At 28.9% G+C, this 19,977-nt stretch overlaps 1 protein-coding gene across 1 annotated transcript in view; it reads left to right on the top strand.

Annotated features, from left to right (window-relative positions):
* Window positions 1-16,561, top strand: part of Gp210 (nucleoporin 210) — a 168,170-nt gene extending 151,609 nt beyond the window's left edge. Inside the window, exons 24-25 of the mRNA XM_065512218.1 lie at window positions 4,180-4,281; window positions 15,627-16,561. Coding sequence (XP_065368290.1) covers window positions 4,180-4,281; window positions 15,627-15,742 — 218 coding nt within the window. The 3' untranslated portion in view covers window positions 15,743-16,561. The remainder of the gene's footprint in view (window positions 1-4,179; window positions 4,282-15,626) is intronic.
* Window positions 16,562-19,977: the final 3,416 nt, after the last annotated feature.

The following is a 19,977-nucleotide window of genomic DNA, read 5'->3' as shown; positions in this document are numbered from 1 at the left end:
GGAGTTAGTCTGAATTTAAAAAAATACGACAAAATATTTTTGTTTAGAAATGACGAGATTTTCATTTTGACCCTCGTATTAATAACTACCTCATCTAATCTCGAAAAGTTCAATACATATACGAGAATATTTTTGCATCAACATAAATTGTTTTATCGCCGAGGAGGAGAATGTACTTATGTTCATAAATTTATATAAAACAGCATCAAGTTTCATTAAACGTTTCATGTACCACTTGTCGTCTATAAAGATATCAGTTGGAATCAGTTAAAATTTTACAATAACAAAGAGCTACGAGTATTTGGTATTATGAAAATATTTATGTTACCATCATGTCATTCTACTCACTGCTCACTTGAAATCATTTATCTCTATCTAGTACTCATAATCTCTTCCAAGTGAAGCAACGACAACAAAATGCTGAAAACCCGAATCAACTGACAAATGTCTATATCATCGTTGTCATTCTTATCCATCTCAGTCAGCAGCAGATTTAGTGTCAGTGTGTTATCTTGTTCTTGTTATTGTCGTTGTGTTGTCTCAATATGCTGTAGTACTCCTCCTAACTACTAACACCGGTGCTAGGAATAACTTTTACCTCTTATGCCTTTGGATTTATTGATAACACAAAAAAAAGAAGACAAATATCGTTCAAGAACTTTAAAGTCAGTTAGTTCAACATGAGTGTAGAGCACAAGAGCACTACTTCCATTCGTTTGATTTTGGGTACATCATGTTGATATTCAGGTGTTTTTTTTTTTGCCTTCTCCAATTTTAATATTGTTGTTGTTGAAAATCTCGGTGTGTTTTAAATTCATTAGCGTGTAACCTACATTTTAATTATAACAACCCACAATGTATCTACTCATACTAACTACATACTGGCATTATAGGATGAATAGATAGATGCTTGGTTGGCTGGCTGGTTGGTTCGTTGGGTGTGTTTGTGGATGGATGGATGAATCCATGGTTGAAAGGAAGGATGGTTGTTGCTGCTATGGTGTGTTTTGCTGGCTTTTTAAATATTAGTTTATAAAGTCGTTTGAGGTTAAATACAAATTAATTACATAAATAAATACAGTGTCTCTAGTGTGAATATAGAGGATGGTATTTTATTTATATAAAAAGAAATATTAAAAAATATTTCTACCATAAACAGCTCTCATATGCACTTTTTGAATTTATTTTTTTTATTTTTTGCAACAGACACATTGTGAATGAAGTGCCAGATTTATGATATCTGTACATACATTAGGTGTTTAACTTTTTTTGAACTACATATATAATTGCAGGGCACCAGTTTGTGAGTAATATTTTAATGATAATTATGTTATAAATATGTATAAGCTCAAGTATGTTTTATGTCAACTGAAATCACAGTACTAAAAATGGTAAGAATTTACAGGCCTTAAGTCAATAACAGCTCTCAGAAATATATTTAGCTCTTAGTAAGGAGTGAGATCGAAAAAACCTTTACACACGTTTTTCCATAAAACTTTTAACCCTAGTATTATTTTATTTTTGATTTTTTTGTGATCAAGTTACGTTTGTAAAGCATGTCAGTTATTATATTTAATGTCAATTATGTTCATTTTTTGTTAATCTGATTAAAATGAGTGACGAGAAAAAAGTGCATACTAAAATTATTAAATATTTTCAACAAAACCCAACTTGGTCCTACAAAAAGTTGGCCCAACAATCAAAGGTCTGTCGTCAAACTGATTCCAATCTTATTAAACAGTATCGGGAGAACTTGTCAGATAGAAGAAATGCTTCACATGATGTTTCTAAATAAAAAACATTTTTAAAAGAGCTCCCAACACATCCGATAGGAAAGCAGCCCGGTTAGCTCAGTACTCGGACTATTTGGTATGAAAAGTTAAAGCCAATGCTGGTTTAAACATACATGCTTCATAATCGATGAAGAAACGTATGTTCTGTAAACTTTTCGCAGCTTCCGGGTCAATCTTTTTTTTATAATGCTGCAGTTGCGGCAAAAGAATCCAAACATTTGTTACAAAGGGCTCTAAAATACAAAAAAGAATGCTTCCATTCACAAGACTTCTTAATGTGCCCACTTATTTTTGGCCTGATTTGGCATCCTGTCACTATGGTAAGCCAGGTCTTGAGTGGTAAAAGAACAATAATTTGGTATTTGTACCAAGAGAGGCAAATCCTCCAAACTGCCTGGAGCTAAGGCCAGTGGATATTGGGCTCATGTTAAAAGAGAATTGAAGAGAACCTAAAAGGTGTCAAAAGGTGTGGTACATTTTAAACGGAGAAATGACTATGAAAACCATAAGGGAAGGGTTTTCGGAAAAAGTTCATAAATTCGTCACTATTGATAGAACTATAAAAATAAAATTTTTTGTAAGTTGTAATTATAATTTCAATCAAATAAAAAAAATTAAAACTGTAGTTTTAGTGGTTTCCTTTTTATTAACATTTATATATGTTAAGATTTTTTCGATCTCACTCCTTATATAACAATGAATTCTGTTTGGGAATACCTCTTTTGGGATTTTAAAATGAATATGATAAATGGAGAAAGTTTTTTTAAATATTAAGATTTATAAGTGGACTTTTGGACTAAAAACCTATAAAATTTAAAATTTCCATAATATTTAACTATCTACTATTTTTGGCCTTGTACATGTACTTAATTTAAAATGGTTTTATCTTAGTAAATCTTAGCAGACATTCAATATTATTATTTATTAACTTATTAGTTGTTTTAACTGAAATTGGAATCTTTTTTACAGTGTAATTATTTTACTGTGTTTTGTATACTGTTTACTGAAAAAAAATGTACACCTGAACTATGAAAGACATTTAAAAGTTAATTTTGTTAAAGTCGACTATTTTAAAATATAACTTTTGTTTTTATTGAAATAATAAAACACCATTTTAAATTATATTTGAAATTTGTTTTATGGTACGAAATTTAAAATAATAGTCAACTTTATGGACTTAAAATCGATTTTAAGGCTTTTGTAATTAGCCTGATATATTTTTGTGAGATTTTTAATCACATTTTGAGTGAAAACAGTATAAGTATTAGCACAGAACAATGTATTAAATTCTCATTATCTGCATCTGGTTTGGCGTGGAGATCTTTTTAAGGATCCCTAAAATTTTAAATGTATAATATTTATTAAGTGATGTGTGATGCTAATTTTGTTATTCCCACAAAATTGCACCCGTAATGTTCATAATACAACTTACCGTATTTCACAAATAACATAATTGTTTATATATTTATTTGCTAGACTATTAATTAATGAACATATTTCATAAAGAAACAAACAAAAAAAAATAATTTGAATATAACCTCATTAATTTTATCTGGGTCATATATTTTTCACGATTATTTTAAATAGAACCGATAAAAGTATTTGTAAACATTTTACAAATATTGTTTGTTTTGCAGGTTCTTAACTTGTAAATGTTTTGACATTGATATAAATAATATTTATTTAAGATTGCATAAATAACTATTAAATGTTTTTAACCAATGTGGCGATGTTTCAGAATATAATTGAAGTTTAGATTGTTTTTTAAGGGATAATTTCTAAAATAATTAGATACCTTGTGACATGATCAAGAAAATATGATTTTTTGGGTATTAAAAAAATTGTTTATTGTAATCCAAACTTATTCCAAACCATTCCTCCATCACAATGATGTCATTTTGCTATTTTTATCTCATCTTGGAAATAATTGTTAGTTCATCACCAGGGAAAGAGTGCATAAAAAATCCTAAGTACATTAACAACCTTAATCTGATATCATAATGAATAATAAAAATAATGGGTCGTTCTTATATCACTAAAATTTAGTTTTTTGTTGACAAATTGAATTTTACAAAAAAAAAATTGTTACAGTCTTCTAATTCACCTTTTTAGGGAGTTAATTTTGTTTATAAATATTACAATTTATTGTGTTATTTTATTATCAATCATTGTACTAAATTGTTCGCTCTATATATTCCATTTGTTTGCATTAATTAAAACTTAAATCATCAAATTGTGTCTGTCATGCACAAATATATCTGCCTAATTTTAACATAATTTTTTTATTATTATTAAATTGATATTGAATTTAGTTCAATTATTATTTAAATATTTAGTTTGTTATTAATTGTAATATAACTAATAATAATTTTACGTTTTCTTTCAGTATTTTCTACGTCAATGAAAAGCAAAGCAGGAAGCTGTTCACAAAGCAGTAGTTCAGGTTCACCGGTTGGATCACCACTGAGAACATCACCTCAATCATATGGTTAGTGATATTTATTTAAATGTCTATAATTATACTTAAATTAAATTATTTCACCGTACTACAAAAAGAGAAAAAAATCGTTAGACACGAACCGGATGATATACGTATGAAACTATAAATTAAATGGAGAAAAACCGCGTTTTCAGTTTTTCATTTCGTTTCAAAGAAGTATGTACATTTTTTAAAAAAATATTTAAAAATTGATCCAACAATGACAAATTTTATGTCAAAAGAACAAGAAGAATTGTAAAATATTGTGTATTATCTTTATTTTATCCTGTAAGTATAAAAAGATGTCAAAAATTTCCTTTACAATTTTTATCCTTTAATATCCATTAAGATTGCCAATAAATTCCTTTTAAAAAAATAGTGCGTTAAAGACCCAAATATTCTATACTAAATGTCAAAATTTCATCCTTTATATATGGGGCATTTCACGTCAAGTGAACCAACTTTTGAAATCGATGTCTTCCGATCGCGATGAAATTTGCACCAATGTTAGTTCTTGGATAGTAATTCCACCATTTTTCAACAAGATCGGTCAAGAACTTTCTGAGTTATAGGAGGTCAAAATTTGACATTTTGGCCAAACAGGTGTTTTTTTTTATCCATATAACTTATTACCTATTGTTCTTAGCAAAATGTGTCCCAAATAGTTTAGATAGCTATTTATGCAATCTTTCGAAAGAAAAAAAATAAAAAAATTTAATAAAATATTTTTGATTTTTTTTTTTAAATCAAAAATATTTTTGACTTTTTTTTTCAAAATGGGCCCTTTTTATTTTTTTTTTATTCTTTTTAAGAAAGCTTAGGTCTTTTCCTAAGCGACCTATATGGTGGCTTAGTGGGATGCGAGTGGGATATCTATCAAAAAAATATTTTGTAACTCAAGATTTAAAATTTTTGATTTTTTTTGCAAAATCAAAAACTTTGTTGACTTTTTTTAAAAAAATGGACCCATTTTTTAATTTTTTTTTTTTGCTCAGAAGAATGCTTATGTGTTTTCCTTTAACACCCTTTTTGTCGCTTAGTGGGATGCGAGTGGGATATCTATAAAAAAAATGTTTTGTAACTCAAGACAAACAATTTTTTACTTTTTTTTGAAAAATCAAAAACCTTTTTGACTTTTTTTTTCCAAAATGGAATCTTTTTTTATTAATTTTTTTTTCTCAAAAGAAAGCTTAGGTCTTTTCCTTTAAAACCTTTTTGGTCGCTTAGTGGGATGCGAGTGGGATATCTATCAGAATAAATGTTTTGTAACTCAAGACAAAGGTTTTTAAATTTGCACTATTTTAATTTTTTTCATATTTGTGTGTAAACCTTAAAAATTAAACTTACGCAGAGAAACTAGACACATTAGCCTTTCCGATGGTATGTAACATACCCAACTAAAATTTCATAGCCTCGATACTGTAATACCCATAATATGTTAACCTCAGGAATAAAAATCACTTTTTTTCTATGGAAATGTTGAATAATTTAATTTTGTTATTTATTTGTAATAATAATTAATTTAATATATAATAATAATAATAATAATAATAATAATAATAATAATAATAAAAAGATGAATAATTTAGTAAAATTTAATCTTAATCACAATAGATCAATTTATATAATAACTATTTTTACACTTAATTTATGAAGTTTTTAAATTTTCAAATATCCATACTTTTATCCTCCTTATTTGTCACCTTTATTAGCTGCTTTTTTTTTGTCAATCCTTTCTTGGCGTTATTAGATTCAGCTACTGGTTTCGCTGCTGGCTTCTTTTTTGGCTTTGGAAAGAAATCGCATTGAGTAGATGCAGAAAACTTTTTTAATTTGAGTCTTCCATCGACAAGCGGTATGAAAGCATGGTATTGAGCAGTGCCATCGATTGTTACCGCAGCATCGAATCTGCTCTTTAGTGTTTTCAATGTTTCCTCATGATCCTCTTTGCTACTAAAAACTATTTTAGTTTCTTTACAATAATTCTTTGCCCAATGGAATAAAGCAGTCGCATCTAAGATGCGATCTTGATGAGAGCACTGGAGGCTATACTTCGCTGCATTTCTTTTGAGGTTTGCTCCAATACCATCACATGCTCCTTTACCATGAGCAGTAGGATGAAAATGCCACTCAGCTGGCATTCCAAAATCTTTTTCATGAGCTGTAAGATTTGCGAAGCTACTTTTGTTTTTAAAATGTTGACGAGCTCCGTCCGAAACGTAGTATACCTTTTCTACTGTAAATTTTGATTTTAGATAATTTAGTATTATCTTCTGGTACTCATAAACTGCAACGGTGTCATGTTTTAAATCGTCGGATATGATTGCCATACTTTTGTGTTCCAGGTTTTCTTCTTTCATGTAGTAAATAACTACTGTGAATATAGTTGCTTGGTCGTTATTGAAGTGGAATGCTTGTATGGAATCCTGAAGAACATATTTATAGTTCTCTGCGAAATCAAATGAAATAATGAATTCACCAGACTTCAAATGTGTTTTCAAGTCCTTGAAGAATGACCACTGCTCTTTGACTAAAAAGTCATGGGTTCTCAAATTTAGCAATCCTCTACACAGTTCTTCCACAAAATCATCCACATTTAAAATTATGGTTTTCAGTGTGCATCTTTCAGTCTGAAGCCAAGATTCAAATTTTAACTCCTCAATACATTCTCGATCAAAAGAGTTGATTAAATTTTCTTTGATGGATGTGGTTTCCGGGCAATTCGAACATTCACCTAAGTGGCAAGAAGTTGTAGCATTAGGGCACATAGTCAATTTAAGGCAATCGCGGTAATGGTGTAAATCTTCTGATGAATCATCTTTTAAGTAATTTAAGTTGATTTCCTTCAACATCAATTTAACATTTTCATGGTAAATACAAACACATACTGTGTGAGTTCCGCTGCTTCCTGCCAAAACGCAATGTTTTGGCCTCAGTTGTGTAAATTTTGTGAATCCAATTTTGACATCCTCGTATTCAGATTGAAATGTTGCGAATAATTCATTCAGGTTACAGAGAACCATTCTCTTCTGCATTTGAACTTTCTTGCCATCGATTCGTACAGACATCCAGTCTTTCATCCCTGGCATCAGGCGACTCATATCATCTCGCTGATAAAACTGAGTTATTAGAGATTTAGTATCGCACTCCAAAGTTTTTCCCTCAGCAACCAATTGTTTAGCAATTCTTGCTTTTCGTTGAGACGTTCCAAACTCAGTCATTGTTTTTGCAGAACTCCATGTTCTTGGAGCAAGCGTGAGAAGTTGAATTCTTTCAGCTTCACTCTGTGACGTTTTGTATTTCTCTTTTATTTGTTCAAGAACTTCTACTGCATCCTTATGGTATTGGTTTCGACACTCATTCGTTGAATTTGAAAAGTTAGAATAACCATCATCATCAACAGTTCTGTCTTCATTCTCGGAATTACTTTTGTCTTCATCTGGAATAACTTCAACGCAAGGCTCATTACTATTCAAATTCGGTAATTCGTTCAACTTTCCGAGCTCTTTCCTGCATGATCCACAAATTTTCAATCGTTTTGACAGCGTAGGGAATTTTTTTAATAAGCCGTCGGAAATATTTCGCATATCTGATGATCTGTGCTTCATTTTGTTAAAGGGATTAAAACAAAAAGACGAATAAATTTCATTTTCAACCTTAGCCTTTTTAGAAGTCGTAGACATTTTGAATTTTGTAAGTATTTATGTAAATAACACACGTCTTAACTTTAACGCTGTTTCTAAAAAACTGATTTCCGTATGTCTTCAGAATGACAATAAATAGTTTTTTAAGATCATATAGGTAGTACGTTTTAATGAATGAGTCTAAAATCTTTTATTAGGGTCAAGAAGGGCTTACATACTAAAGTACCTAGTTTAACCAAATGTTACAAATAATAATAAAAATAAACCACCATATAAATAACCTACCTGTCAACTTCTACCTCTCCACCCACTTCTTAAAGTCAAATGTCATAAAATAATAAATAAACTGGTACTTCGGAGAAGGGCCATAAAATATTTCCACTTGATTCCAAAAATTTGTTTCTGGGGCACCTGATATTTTAACAATGAAAATCACGTGCGCTGAAAACTACCTCTAGGATTGACTAAAAAAGCCGCAAGATACAAAACTCAGACAAATTTGGAACTCAGACAAGGTGGAAAATTAATAGCGGTCGGCCTCATATTGCACCCCTCCAGTGGCTATTATCGGTCAGTTGTTGTGGTTTTTATTTTTAAGGTTTTAGAAACACTTACACACAAATATGAAAAAAAAAACAATTTAAAAACATTTGTCTTGAGTTACAAAACATTTATTTTGATAGATATCCCACTCGCATCCCACTAAGCGACCAAAAAGGTTTTAAAGGAAAAGACCTTAGCTTTCTTTTGAGAAAAAAAATTAATAAAAAAAGAGTCCATTTTGGAAAAAAAAGTCAAAAAGGTTTTTGATTTTTCAAAAAAAGTAAAAAATTGTATGTCTTGAGTTACAAAACATTTTTTTTATAAATATCCCACTCGCATCCCACTAAGCGAGTGGGATGCTCTTCTGAGCAAAAAAAAAAAATTAAAAAATGGGTCCATTTTTTTTAAAAAAAGTCAACAAAGTTTTTGATTTTGCAAAAAAATTCAAAAATTTTAAATCTTGAGTTACAAAATATTTTTTTTGATAGATATCCCACTCGCATCCCACTAAGCGACCATATAGGTCGCTTAGGAAAAGACCTAAGCTTTCTTAAAAAAAATAAAAAGGGCCCATTTTGAAAAAAAGTCAAAAATATTTTTGATTTAAAAAAAAAAAAATCAAAAATATTTTTTTAAATTTTTTTAATTTTTTTTTTTCGAAAGATTGCATAAATAGCTATCTAAACTATTTGGGACACATTTTGCTAAGAACAATAGGTAATAAGTTATATGGATAAAAAAAAACACCTGTTTGGCCAAAATGTCAAATTTTGACCTCCTATAACTCAGAGAGTTCTTGACCGATCTTGTTGAAAAATGGTGTCCGAATTACTATCCAATAGAACTAACATTGGTGCAAATTTCATCGCGATCGGAAGACATCGATTTCAAAAGTTGGTTCACTTGACGTGAAATGCCCCATATATAAAGTTCAAATTAAAATATAAAAAAAAGTTTTATTAAGAAAAGTGCATGTTTATGTCAATATCTAAACCAAATTCAACACAAATATGTTTCATATATTCGCAAAGCATCCCACCAAATTTTGTGGCGATTGATCCATAATTAGTCATAGCTCCCATATAAGGCACACTACCGAAAATTTTGGTATTCAAATAAGATTCAACACAAATAAGTTTCATATCATAAAAAAACTCTTTATAATCATATACTCGGTGTAGGGTATCATAAGATCTTGTGGCTTGTGGTATTCAATATTTGAATCTTTAACTCAATATTTTTTTGAAAAAAAATTATTAGAAATCTAAAAGGATATTCAAGGATAAAAATTTCAAAGGACATTTTTGACATCTTTTGATCCTGACAGGATAAAATAAAAATGATACGAAATATTTTACAACTCTTCTTGATCAGTTGACGCCAAATTTGGCATAGTAGGATGATCAGAAATATTTTTCCATTTAAAAGGAAACAGGATCACGAAATGAAAAACTGAAAACGCAGTTTGGCTCCATTTAATTTATAGTTTCAGACGTATATCATTCGGTTCGTGTCTAATATTAAGTGTCGTACGGTGTTATATGTATGTAGGACTATGGGTGTTCATAAAATATTAAAAAAAAATATTTTCTGGTATATTCTATGAGTATTATACTCACAAAATTGTACTGTAGATTTAAATGTTTTTCTAAGATTCTTATTATATAATTAATGTTACTTATATTTGATTTTCTTGTTTAATTTGTTCGTTCTTATTTTTTTTTACACTGTGATTCGTTTAAATTAGGTATAGTATTTTTCAATATTTATAATTTAGCCGGATATGGAAATAATTATAAATAATTGTTTTTATACGGTGCATAGTACATGAATAAGAAAACAAATTAAATTAGACAAATTGTATAATAATAAAGCAATCGATTTTGTAATGGTTATTGCCGGCATTATTGAGTACCGGCGTTATTGAGTACCGCAGTGGTACTCTTTTGTTTCAAATTGATTACCGCTCTCGAAGACTTTTCCAAGGAAATTCCCTCATATATTTTCAATTATATGAAAAATATTTATCGGATATTAATTGTATTAATTAATATGACTTTAAATTGTTCCACATCTTGTTTATTACTTCATTGTTTTGCAGCTGAGTGGTAGAGTCTCGCCGAATATGTTTTGCAGGCCGAATTCGAACAAAACCACCTAATATTCGACCAAGTAATCATTATTTAGCCTAATCCGAAACAAACTGAAACCTTTCAAATGTACTATTAATTTCCAAAAAAAAAAAGCTTTTTTCAACATTAACTTTACATTGTGGACTCATTGAATAGAAAAGTATTTTTATGGTAACTGTTTTTCGTGGAGCTTTTTATAGCATTCTCCATGAGTGGTAAGGGTCACCGAAATTAATGATTGGTTCACATAAGTTTGTGCATGGTGTACACTATTCTTCACTCAAATTTGGAATCTCTAAAACCTAAAACGTGTCCTTATCGGGGCTATGAACAATGTACTTGAGTACTGCGATAGACGGTCAGCTTGTTAGACCTCATTCCTGCAAATGGCGGCTACCTTTAAAACCTTGCTTTTCTTATGTTCTCAAATATGCAATAAATAAAAACTTATAATGTACTACTACTACCGTATTATCCTTTAACTTATGACGTGAAAATTTTTGACATAGTTACAGATGTGGTGTAAATTTTACACCTTATAATTTTTGCAAAAAATTTTACTTTAAAAAACATTTTTTCGTTAATATTTGCTTTTTAACAATAAGATACAACAATTTTAATTTAAAAAAATTAAAAAAAGAAAGCAAAATGTTATTTGAAACAAAAATACAGGCACTTTATTTCGCAAGCCTTTTTGATAAAACTTTAAAAAAATGAAGAGAGGGTGTAAAATTTACCACCACCTCATAAGTTAAAGGTTATTCATGAGCTATGCCACATTTCTTGCACATTTCACTAGTTTTTAGAAAAAATTAATTTTTAATTTTTTGTATGTCCGTCGGTTTGTCTGTCTGTTGAAGGCAAATAACATTTTTTTATGAACATTTTTTAATTTTCTTACAAAATATTACTTTTTTCGCCATTTTATGTAACCAATGAAGATAATTTAATAATTTGAAAACTGAAAAAACATTTTGTAACATTTGTAATTTTGTATTACAATAAAATAAATTTAAAGCTTTTTTTTCTTCGCATATTCATGAAGTTTTAGTGCGTAATTTTGTGCATATTTTTTGTGAGCATATTTAAACTTGCCTTATTTATGAGTATACTTGTATCTGGTTTAGAAAATATGTACAGCAAACATGGAAATAGCATATAGTAAAAATCGGAAAACCCAAGGTCAAATACTTGTGTTTTCTCTGCGTTCTTGTGTGGAATTCATCATATAAGGTCTGAGATCAAAAAAACCTTAACACACGTTTTTCATTAAAACGTTTCACCCAAGTATTTTTTTTTTTTTTTTTTTATCAAGTTACCTTTGTAAAGCATTTCCGTTATTATGTTTAATGCCAATTATGTTCATTTTTTGTTAATCTGATTAAAATATGTACAGTTTGTCAAAAAACTCTTTGCACATAGAGAAAAAATGACAAAATTTCAAAAAAAATATTGATTACTAATATAAATAATCAACTTTTTTTATTATTTTCAACACATTTTTTATAAACATATATTTATTAATATAATAGATAACAAAAAAAATCAATTTCAATAAAACCATTCATATTTATAATAAAAAAGGACAAAAAAAATCAATTTTTATACTATCAAATAAATGTTTGCACATTCGATAAAATATTAAGTTTGTGATACATTTCCAGGGTTTTAGCTGCTAATATATTGTGTGTCCAACTTGAGCATCAATTACGGCTGCCCATTGAGTTAATTAGCTTAGGGATATCATATTCCAAGGGTATTTTGTCCCACTCTTCTTTAATTTATTCGTTTTGATTCTTTGGCGATATTTTTCCCACTTTTTTCTTTAAATGTACCCACAAATTTTCGATATGGTTAATATCAGGACTTCGGGCAGGGCTATCAATAACTTTTGAACAGTTATATAGTAACCACGACCAAATAAATAAGAGTTATGTTTGGGATCATTGTCTAGTAATATTTGTATTAAAACTTGTTTGAATTTACTGGGTCAACAAAACCGAATTTCAGAATGATAGCGGTTAAATCGGTTTTTAAAACATCAAGATAAACTTATTTCGTCAATATTTTATCCAAAATCCTGATTAACCCTACTCCCTTACTGGATATACAACCCCATACCATAACAGAAAGCTTTCCAAACTTAACTGTAGGAATTAGGTTTTCGCCAAACTTTTTGGATTCCATCATGACAGTACAACATTAGTTTTGTCTCATCAGAAAAAATTTAGTCGTCCCAGCACTCTGGAGGGAGTGAAATGTACTCTATAGAAAATCTTAATCGTTTCTCAATATTTTTGATTTAGAGCAGGGGTTTTTTCCTAGCCATTCCTGAAGAATATTTGTGTTTTAGTAGCTCATTTCGGAGTGTTTCATGTGATACTCTTAGCCCATAATCATTTTCCTTTATAATAATTAAAATACAAAAAGTATAATCTTTTTCGAAATGCGATTTCCTGCCATTATTTTTATTTGTAGAACTTAAAAAAAATATTTTTTAACTAAACGCTATACAACCTCTTTCAAATGCGATAACATTCATAAAAAGGCCTATTGGCACAAAATTCGAGTATATATAACCAATTTTTTATTTTCTTCACTCAGTATGCAAAGATTTTTTAGACACCATTCATATTGAAAAAACATATATTTTTATTGTTGGTGTTGTAACGCGTTTGTCAATTTTAAATATGTTGGTGGAGTCAGATAGTCGTAAGAGGTCCAATAACGGAATGTGTGAAAAAAAACAAAAATGTAATAAATTATATATAATTAAATATAATGGCCAAAGACAAAGTACGGAAATTGAAGTCAAATTTTATATAATAAAATGGTTGACAAAATGTACGTTTTCGCAGCTTTCGGGTCAATAATTTTATGTTGCTGATGCTCGAAGGAATGTTGTAGAAAAGTTTAGGACCCAAAAGCAGAAAATTTTCACAAAAAGTTCTTGGCATGACAAGCAATATGCAGTTGCGGCAAAATAAGCCAAACATTTGTTACAAAGGGCTCTATAAATACCGAAATGTACATCAAGGAATATTTGCAAAAGAGGATGCTACTACTCATAAGACTTCTTATTATGACCTTTTATTTTTGGCCTAATTTGGCATCCTGTCACTATGGTAAGCAAGGTCTTGAGTGGTAAAAGAACAATAATTTGGTATTTGTACCAAGAGAGGCTCTTGTTAAAAGATAATTGAAGGTCACAAAAAAGGTTTCCAAAACGGAGATGGACTACGTGTTCGAACAAAATGACAGAAATCTCAATAAAAACCTTAATAGAAGGTTTTCCGGGAAAGGTTCATAAATTCATCACTATTAATTAGAACTATAAAAACTATATTTTTGGTAAATTCTAATAATAATTTCAATCATACATAGACTACTGAATTAATTTATTTGTTTAATTTTAATAAAGAAGTCAAATACTTTTTAAGAGTAAAGTGAAATTAAGTTAAATATTATGAATTTATTGTATATTAAATGTTAAGTTGATTTATTCATAATTCTTGTTTTAGTGGGTTGAGCAAAACATTATACCATTGCACTGTGGTTCCAAATCAAAATCTAGGTGGACAAAATTATTTGGCGATCTTTTTATATAGAATTGGTATCTCCGATTCCAAAAAAAAATCTTTAAAAGATCAATATAAACTTTTTTTCAAGTTACAGTAGGGTCTAGATATACATATAAAAACATTAATAAAAAATTAAAAAAATACTTTTTCATGTCTTTCTGAAACTAAATTTTTAAAAAGATCTGTATTTACTATATTTCAAGTTACAGTAGGGTCTAGATATATAAAAATCAATAATAAATAAAGAAATATTTCTAAAAATTCCATTCCGTAAAAATTAAAAAAAAGAAGTCCCCAGAAGTTTCTTTAAATGATGTATATAGTCATTGGACGGGCTTCGACGGCCTTTTTTTTGGCAAGCTATATAACATTCTTAGAAAAAAAATATCAGTATATTTGAGAACCAAGTTTAAAGGACTATAACAGGAAAATGGAGAGGCCCATAAATATAAGATATACATTTAATAAAAGCCTATATCAATGTTTATCTATGTTTTGAAGTATGAATTTCTATATGGTAAAACCATTGAGATATATCTAATTTAGTAAAGCAGTAAAATATAAAAAAAATAACGAAAATATGATTCAAAATTTGTTGAACTTCTGGCGCTTCTGTCGAGAAAACGAAATGTCCAATTGAAAAACCAATTTGTATTGGAGGAGAGCAGATTGTCAGCTTCCGAAAAAACTTAGTTTTTCCAAATTCTGAAGATACCGATTTTCATAATTTTATCCACATTTTGATTTGGAACCACAGTGCATTGCTTAACAAAAATTATTTTTAAAGTAAAGAAGGTAAATCTTATTCAGATATTCAAATGCTATTGAATATTAAGAAATTTAAAAATGGGCTGTAAACGGAAAACAGCTCCTCCGTAAGAATCATCAAATGTAATCCATTTAATTCTGCCAGATAAATTAAAACATAAATAAATGTAGTTAACAATAGATTTCTAGACACTACTAGTGGTACTCGTTTGTATTTAATTTTGAGGTTCAGGCCTTCAGTCATAGGTAAATTGTCAACAACCTAACTCTCGCAACAACAAAACACATGTTAGTCAATGTATTTTGTTGATATATTAGACATGTAATTTTGTTTGACAAAACGGAGTGTCTCGTCTCTGTCTATAATTCTCTATGCTTTCAGCAATATATTCGACATGAAAGTAGTTGTTCGTAACTGTATATAATTTCGAAGATGGAAAAATTCAATTCCTTATTTAACTTATTCAAAGTCTAGGTATTACTTTGTACTTATAGAGGGACCAAATATTTAATTTTTATTTTATATTCTGGGATGCAGTAGTCTGACCAAATTATTTTTTAACTTATGGAACCTATGTTCTCTTATTTACCTAAAATAATTTCTTATTTAAGGATTTAGTTGTGTGTTTTATAAATAAGTATATATTTGTATATTTTTTCATTCATTCATTTTGTTTTTATTGCAGGAATTCGTGGTACCCCTGAGAGTGTTGGCAGTTTATCGCCTGGAAATGATTCTTTAGTTTATGGTGACACAAGTTTAGTATCCCCTCAAAGAAGGATACATCGTAGATATTTATGAGATGATATTTTGTAATTTATTTATGTTTTATGAAAAACCAAAAAACAAAAAAATTAAAGAAAGACACACACACACTCGTACATACATGCACACACACACACAAATACCAACACTGGTTTTGTGTGAAACAATAAAAAAAACTACTACTACACTGCCATAAGCACACACATACAAACTCCCATAAAATATGTACACGCGAAAGCTTTGTATAAATGCATACATATATACATTTGACTATTATTATACCAGGATGTAATGTATGTCTCTCTGTCTGTCTGTCTGACTGACTGTTCCTCTGTCGGTTGACTGTTCCATACAGTCTTTTCTTCCTTTCTGAACTTGTTCATTTTATTTGTTTATATTTCGTATCTGTGTGTAAAATATTAAAGGACGAAAACACTCATTCATTCATGCACAAACTACAGACTTACTTACGCATCCAAATACAAACATACATACATCCATACATACACATAGGATTTATATTTAAATTTAAGAAGCATTTCTCTGTTTTGTATTTTTTTTTTGTTTGTATTTTTATTTTGTGTTTCTTTTCCCATATATTATTATTTTTTAGTCTTATTATTATTGTTTTTTATTTTATTTTTACTTTTACTCTTTTCTGGCTTTCTCTTTCTATGCTAAATAAATCTGTTGTACTGTTTTTGTATCCTTTAATTTATGTATTTAGTATATAACTTTTCAACTGTAAGTTTGTTTTCATTCATTTACACATTTAAGGATTAAGCGTATAATATTAATTGGCTTTTTGTTTTGGTTCAATAAATTGAATTCATATTCCTTTTTTTTACAAAATTATATTAATTGGTTTTTAATTTCGATTAAATATGTAAGCACATGTATTTCTTGAAAAGGGATTAATAGAAAAACATGTTGTCGCCGAAAATGTAAAACAACGAAAGTAACATCAAAAACACACGAAATCAGTATTATCATTGAATATGACTTTCATTACTAAACTATTACTGAAATCATAGAATTCTATAAATTTAAGGTTATCCAACAGAAACAGTATTACTAAATATTGAAAAGATCTGTCTATAATTAATAGAGTCCCATTGTTATGTTATTCCGTATGTGATACGATAGAACTAGAGAAGGACTTAAAGTATGGCAAATATTTCACGAAAAAGACGTAACCACTAAATAAAATATATTTGAATTCATTTATTTATTACGAAAACTTATTTTACTTAGAATGATTCAAAACAAAAAATATTTTATTTTGATGCTGTTTGATCTTACAAAACACATCAAACAAATTTGTACTAAAAAAGTGGTTACGCTTCTTTATGGCACTATGGTACAAAATGTCTAAATAATAGCAGTATCCATACAAAATTAGCAATAATAGGTATTATGTAAAGAGAAACCACAAGACCATATTATTCGTGGATGAGTCAATATTTTTAACGTGCACATTCGAAATCACATTCACGTTATCAAGTTGAAATTCGACACAAATAATCCTTATTTGTGGGATACTTAGCGCAACCGTCCTTTTAAAAGAACGGGGAAAAAAGGGAAAACCGGGTTTGTACGTGCATTTAAATCAGGGAAAGGCAACCTATTCTATTGCATTTTACGATTGTATTAGTTATACACCAGTGATGTTCAAAAATAAAAATGAAGATGTATTGGTGAGAGAGCTACCCAGCGAACATAATGTCAAACACTTAAAATAATAACAAAATTAAGAAAGTTTAGATTTAGGATTTTTGTCAAATAAAACCAATTTATTAAATGAATGTAATTTAAATTTTAAGGAAATGAAAAAATATACGTTGTAAGTCCGAAATTCACTTAAATTTTGTATTTATTTTTGACTTTGTTTTATTGTGTTCAATTGTAATTGAAACGCGTGTGTTTGCTATGCTTCGAACGAGAACAACCAACAACAATGCTTAATAAATTTCTGAAAAAAAAATGACGATAGTCCGCCATATGTGTTTTCTTCGCATGCTCAGCGATGAATGAACAAAAGTATTTAAAAGAGCATAACAAATGTGTGTAAATTTTTCAAACAATTGTTGTATGCAGGGCTGTCAGATGTGGCGATTTCTCGCCAAACGTGGCGATTTTTCATTGCCTTTGGCGACCAAAATTTCCAATTGGCGACATGGCGATTTACAGACTAGTTGGCGATTTATTTGGCGATTTTTTTAACAAATTATTTGGTTTTCTTGAAATATTTTTTTTGATATTTATTAACCGAATAGTTAATAAAATTAATCATTTATAATCTGAACATATGGATGCAGGTAGCATACATGATCAAATAGTTTCAACAATATTAATTTTTTCTTCTAAAATGTTTAAGCCGTCATGACGCGTCATTTTTAAATACTAATGGAAATATTGATAACTGAATATGCTCATTAAAATTTGCTATTGGTTCGACGGATTTTTTGGAATCAGGAATCTATCGATTTTGGCACAGAATTGGAAATGGAATTACAAAATATAAAAATGGAGAAATATATTACAAAATATAAAAATGGAGAAATAGAAATTTTAAAAGAAAATTGTTTTTTGTACTTAAAAAGCTTTATAAGAAATGCTTAAACGGTTATCAGAAAATAGAACTATTTTTAAAGTATATAATGAATTTTCAATATTGAAATGAAATGGAACTTTTCGGTAGGTGGAACATTTCTCTTTAAAGACTTAGCATTGGCCGTTCTTAATATGTTAATTTTACCAACCAGCAACGCTTACGTAGAAAGGGAATTTCAATATGAACTTTTAGATTCATTGATGAGAATAACAAGTTTTGTTGCAATTCATTTCAGGCTACAGATAAAATGTTAAAAAAGTTTAATTCTAATACAATGTATACTTTTGATATCAATTTAATATAAATAACTAATGCGCTAGATTTAAGACTTTATAATACATTTTACAATAACTTTCGTCTCTTTTCCCCAATACAAAATGTAAAATATCATATTGTTCATCATATATCTTTAAAAGTTGGGACAATTTTTTTTCACTGGCAACGCTGATTCTTAAATTGTGCAATAAAAAACGATACACAACCTGCTTGTTGGAATTCTCAAGCTAGACTGATTAAAAGTAGTTTATTTCTTTATAATGCGTGTGCACTAGACATGCTCTTAAAAATAGATTTGCTTTGGATGGGTCTTATTTTGTTCATTAGCAGCTAAAACTAACTACTGCAAAATTTAAGTGCAATCGGATAACTAGAACACGTGCCGGAAATCGATTGAAAGTTGTAAAATTCCGATATCTTAAAAAAATTCCCTATTTGAATACTGTATTTTAAACATTTGCAATAAACCTAAACTTCTAGAAAATTATCTTTCAAACAAGGTATAAAACAATAATTTCGAATGAAAAATAACAAAGTTATACGAGTTTTATCTTACTAAACATTGAGCAAAAAGTCCTAGTTTACTCATATTTTACTCGCATTTATATTGTTGACATAGTTGTTTACATAACTTTTGCATGCAAAACAGTGAGCAAATAATACAAAAATGTCGTTTTTCTTGAATATATGACGTAGGGAAATGCTAATAACTTTGTTATTTTTAACTCGATGTTCATGCTTTATACCTTGTTAGAAAGATAATTTTCTCTAGAAGCTTAGGTTTATTGAAAATGTTTAAAAACAGTATTTAAATAGGGACAGTTTTTAAGATATCGGAAAAAGTACCAAAAGTACCCAATTTTACAACTTTCAATCGATTTCCGGCACGTGTTCTAGTTATCCACTTTCACTTAAATTTTGCAGTAGTTAGTTTTAGCTGCTAATGAACAAAATAAGACCCATCCAAAGCAAATCTATTTTTTAAGGGCATGCCCAGGGCTGCCAGATGAATTTGAGAAAAAATCGTCAATATCTCGATAAAAAAGAAAAAAGAATTTTAAAAATCTTCAAAAAAAAATCGGAAAATTAAAAAAGTCAAGATTTCTAACCGGAATTTTAAATTTCTATTTAAAAAGTGAACGAAAACATCACAGTTATCAAAAAACATTTCTTAAAATTGAAGTTTATAAAAAAGGGATCACTACAATAAAAAAGTATAGCTCAATTTAATTATAATATAAGGTTTCATTCAGAAGTTTTTTTAATTTTAAATAAAACACATAAAATAGAATTTAATGTCTAAATCTTTATTATGACCCGAAAGAACAATCTCTGACATTACTTTTTAAAGATAATTTCATTAAAATATATCACCACGCTG

The sequence above is a fragment of the Calliphora vicina genome, chromosome 5 (assembly GCF_958450345.1).
Source record: "Calliphora vicina chromosome 5, idCalVici1.1, whole genome shotgun sequence".
In the NCBI taxonomy this organism is placed as follows: Eukaryota; Metazoa; Arthropoda; class Insecta; order Diptera; family Calliphoridae; genus Calliphora; species Calliphora vicina.
The sequence above is the reverse complement of the archived record's forward strand: the minus strand, read 5'-3'. Positions and strand labels throughout refer to the sequence as shown.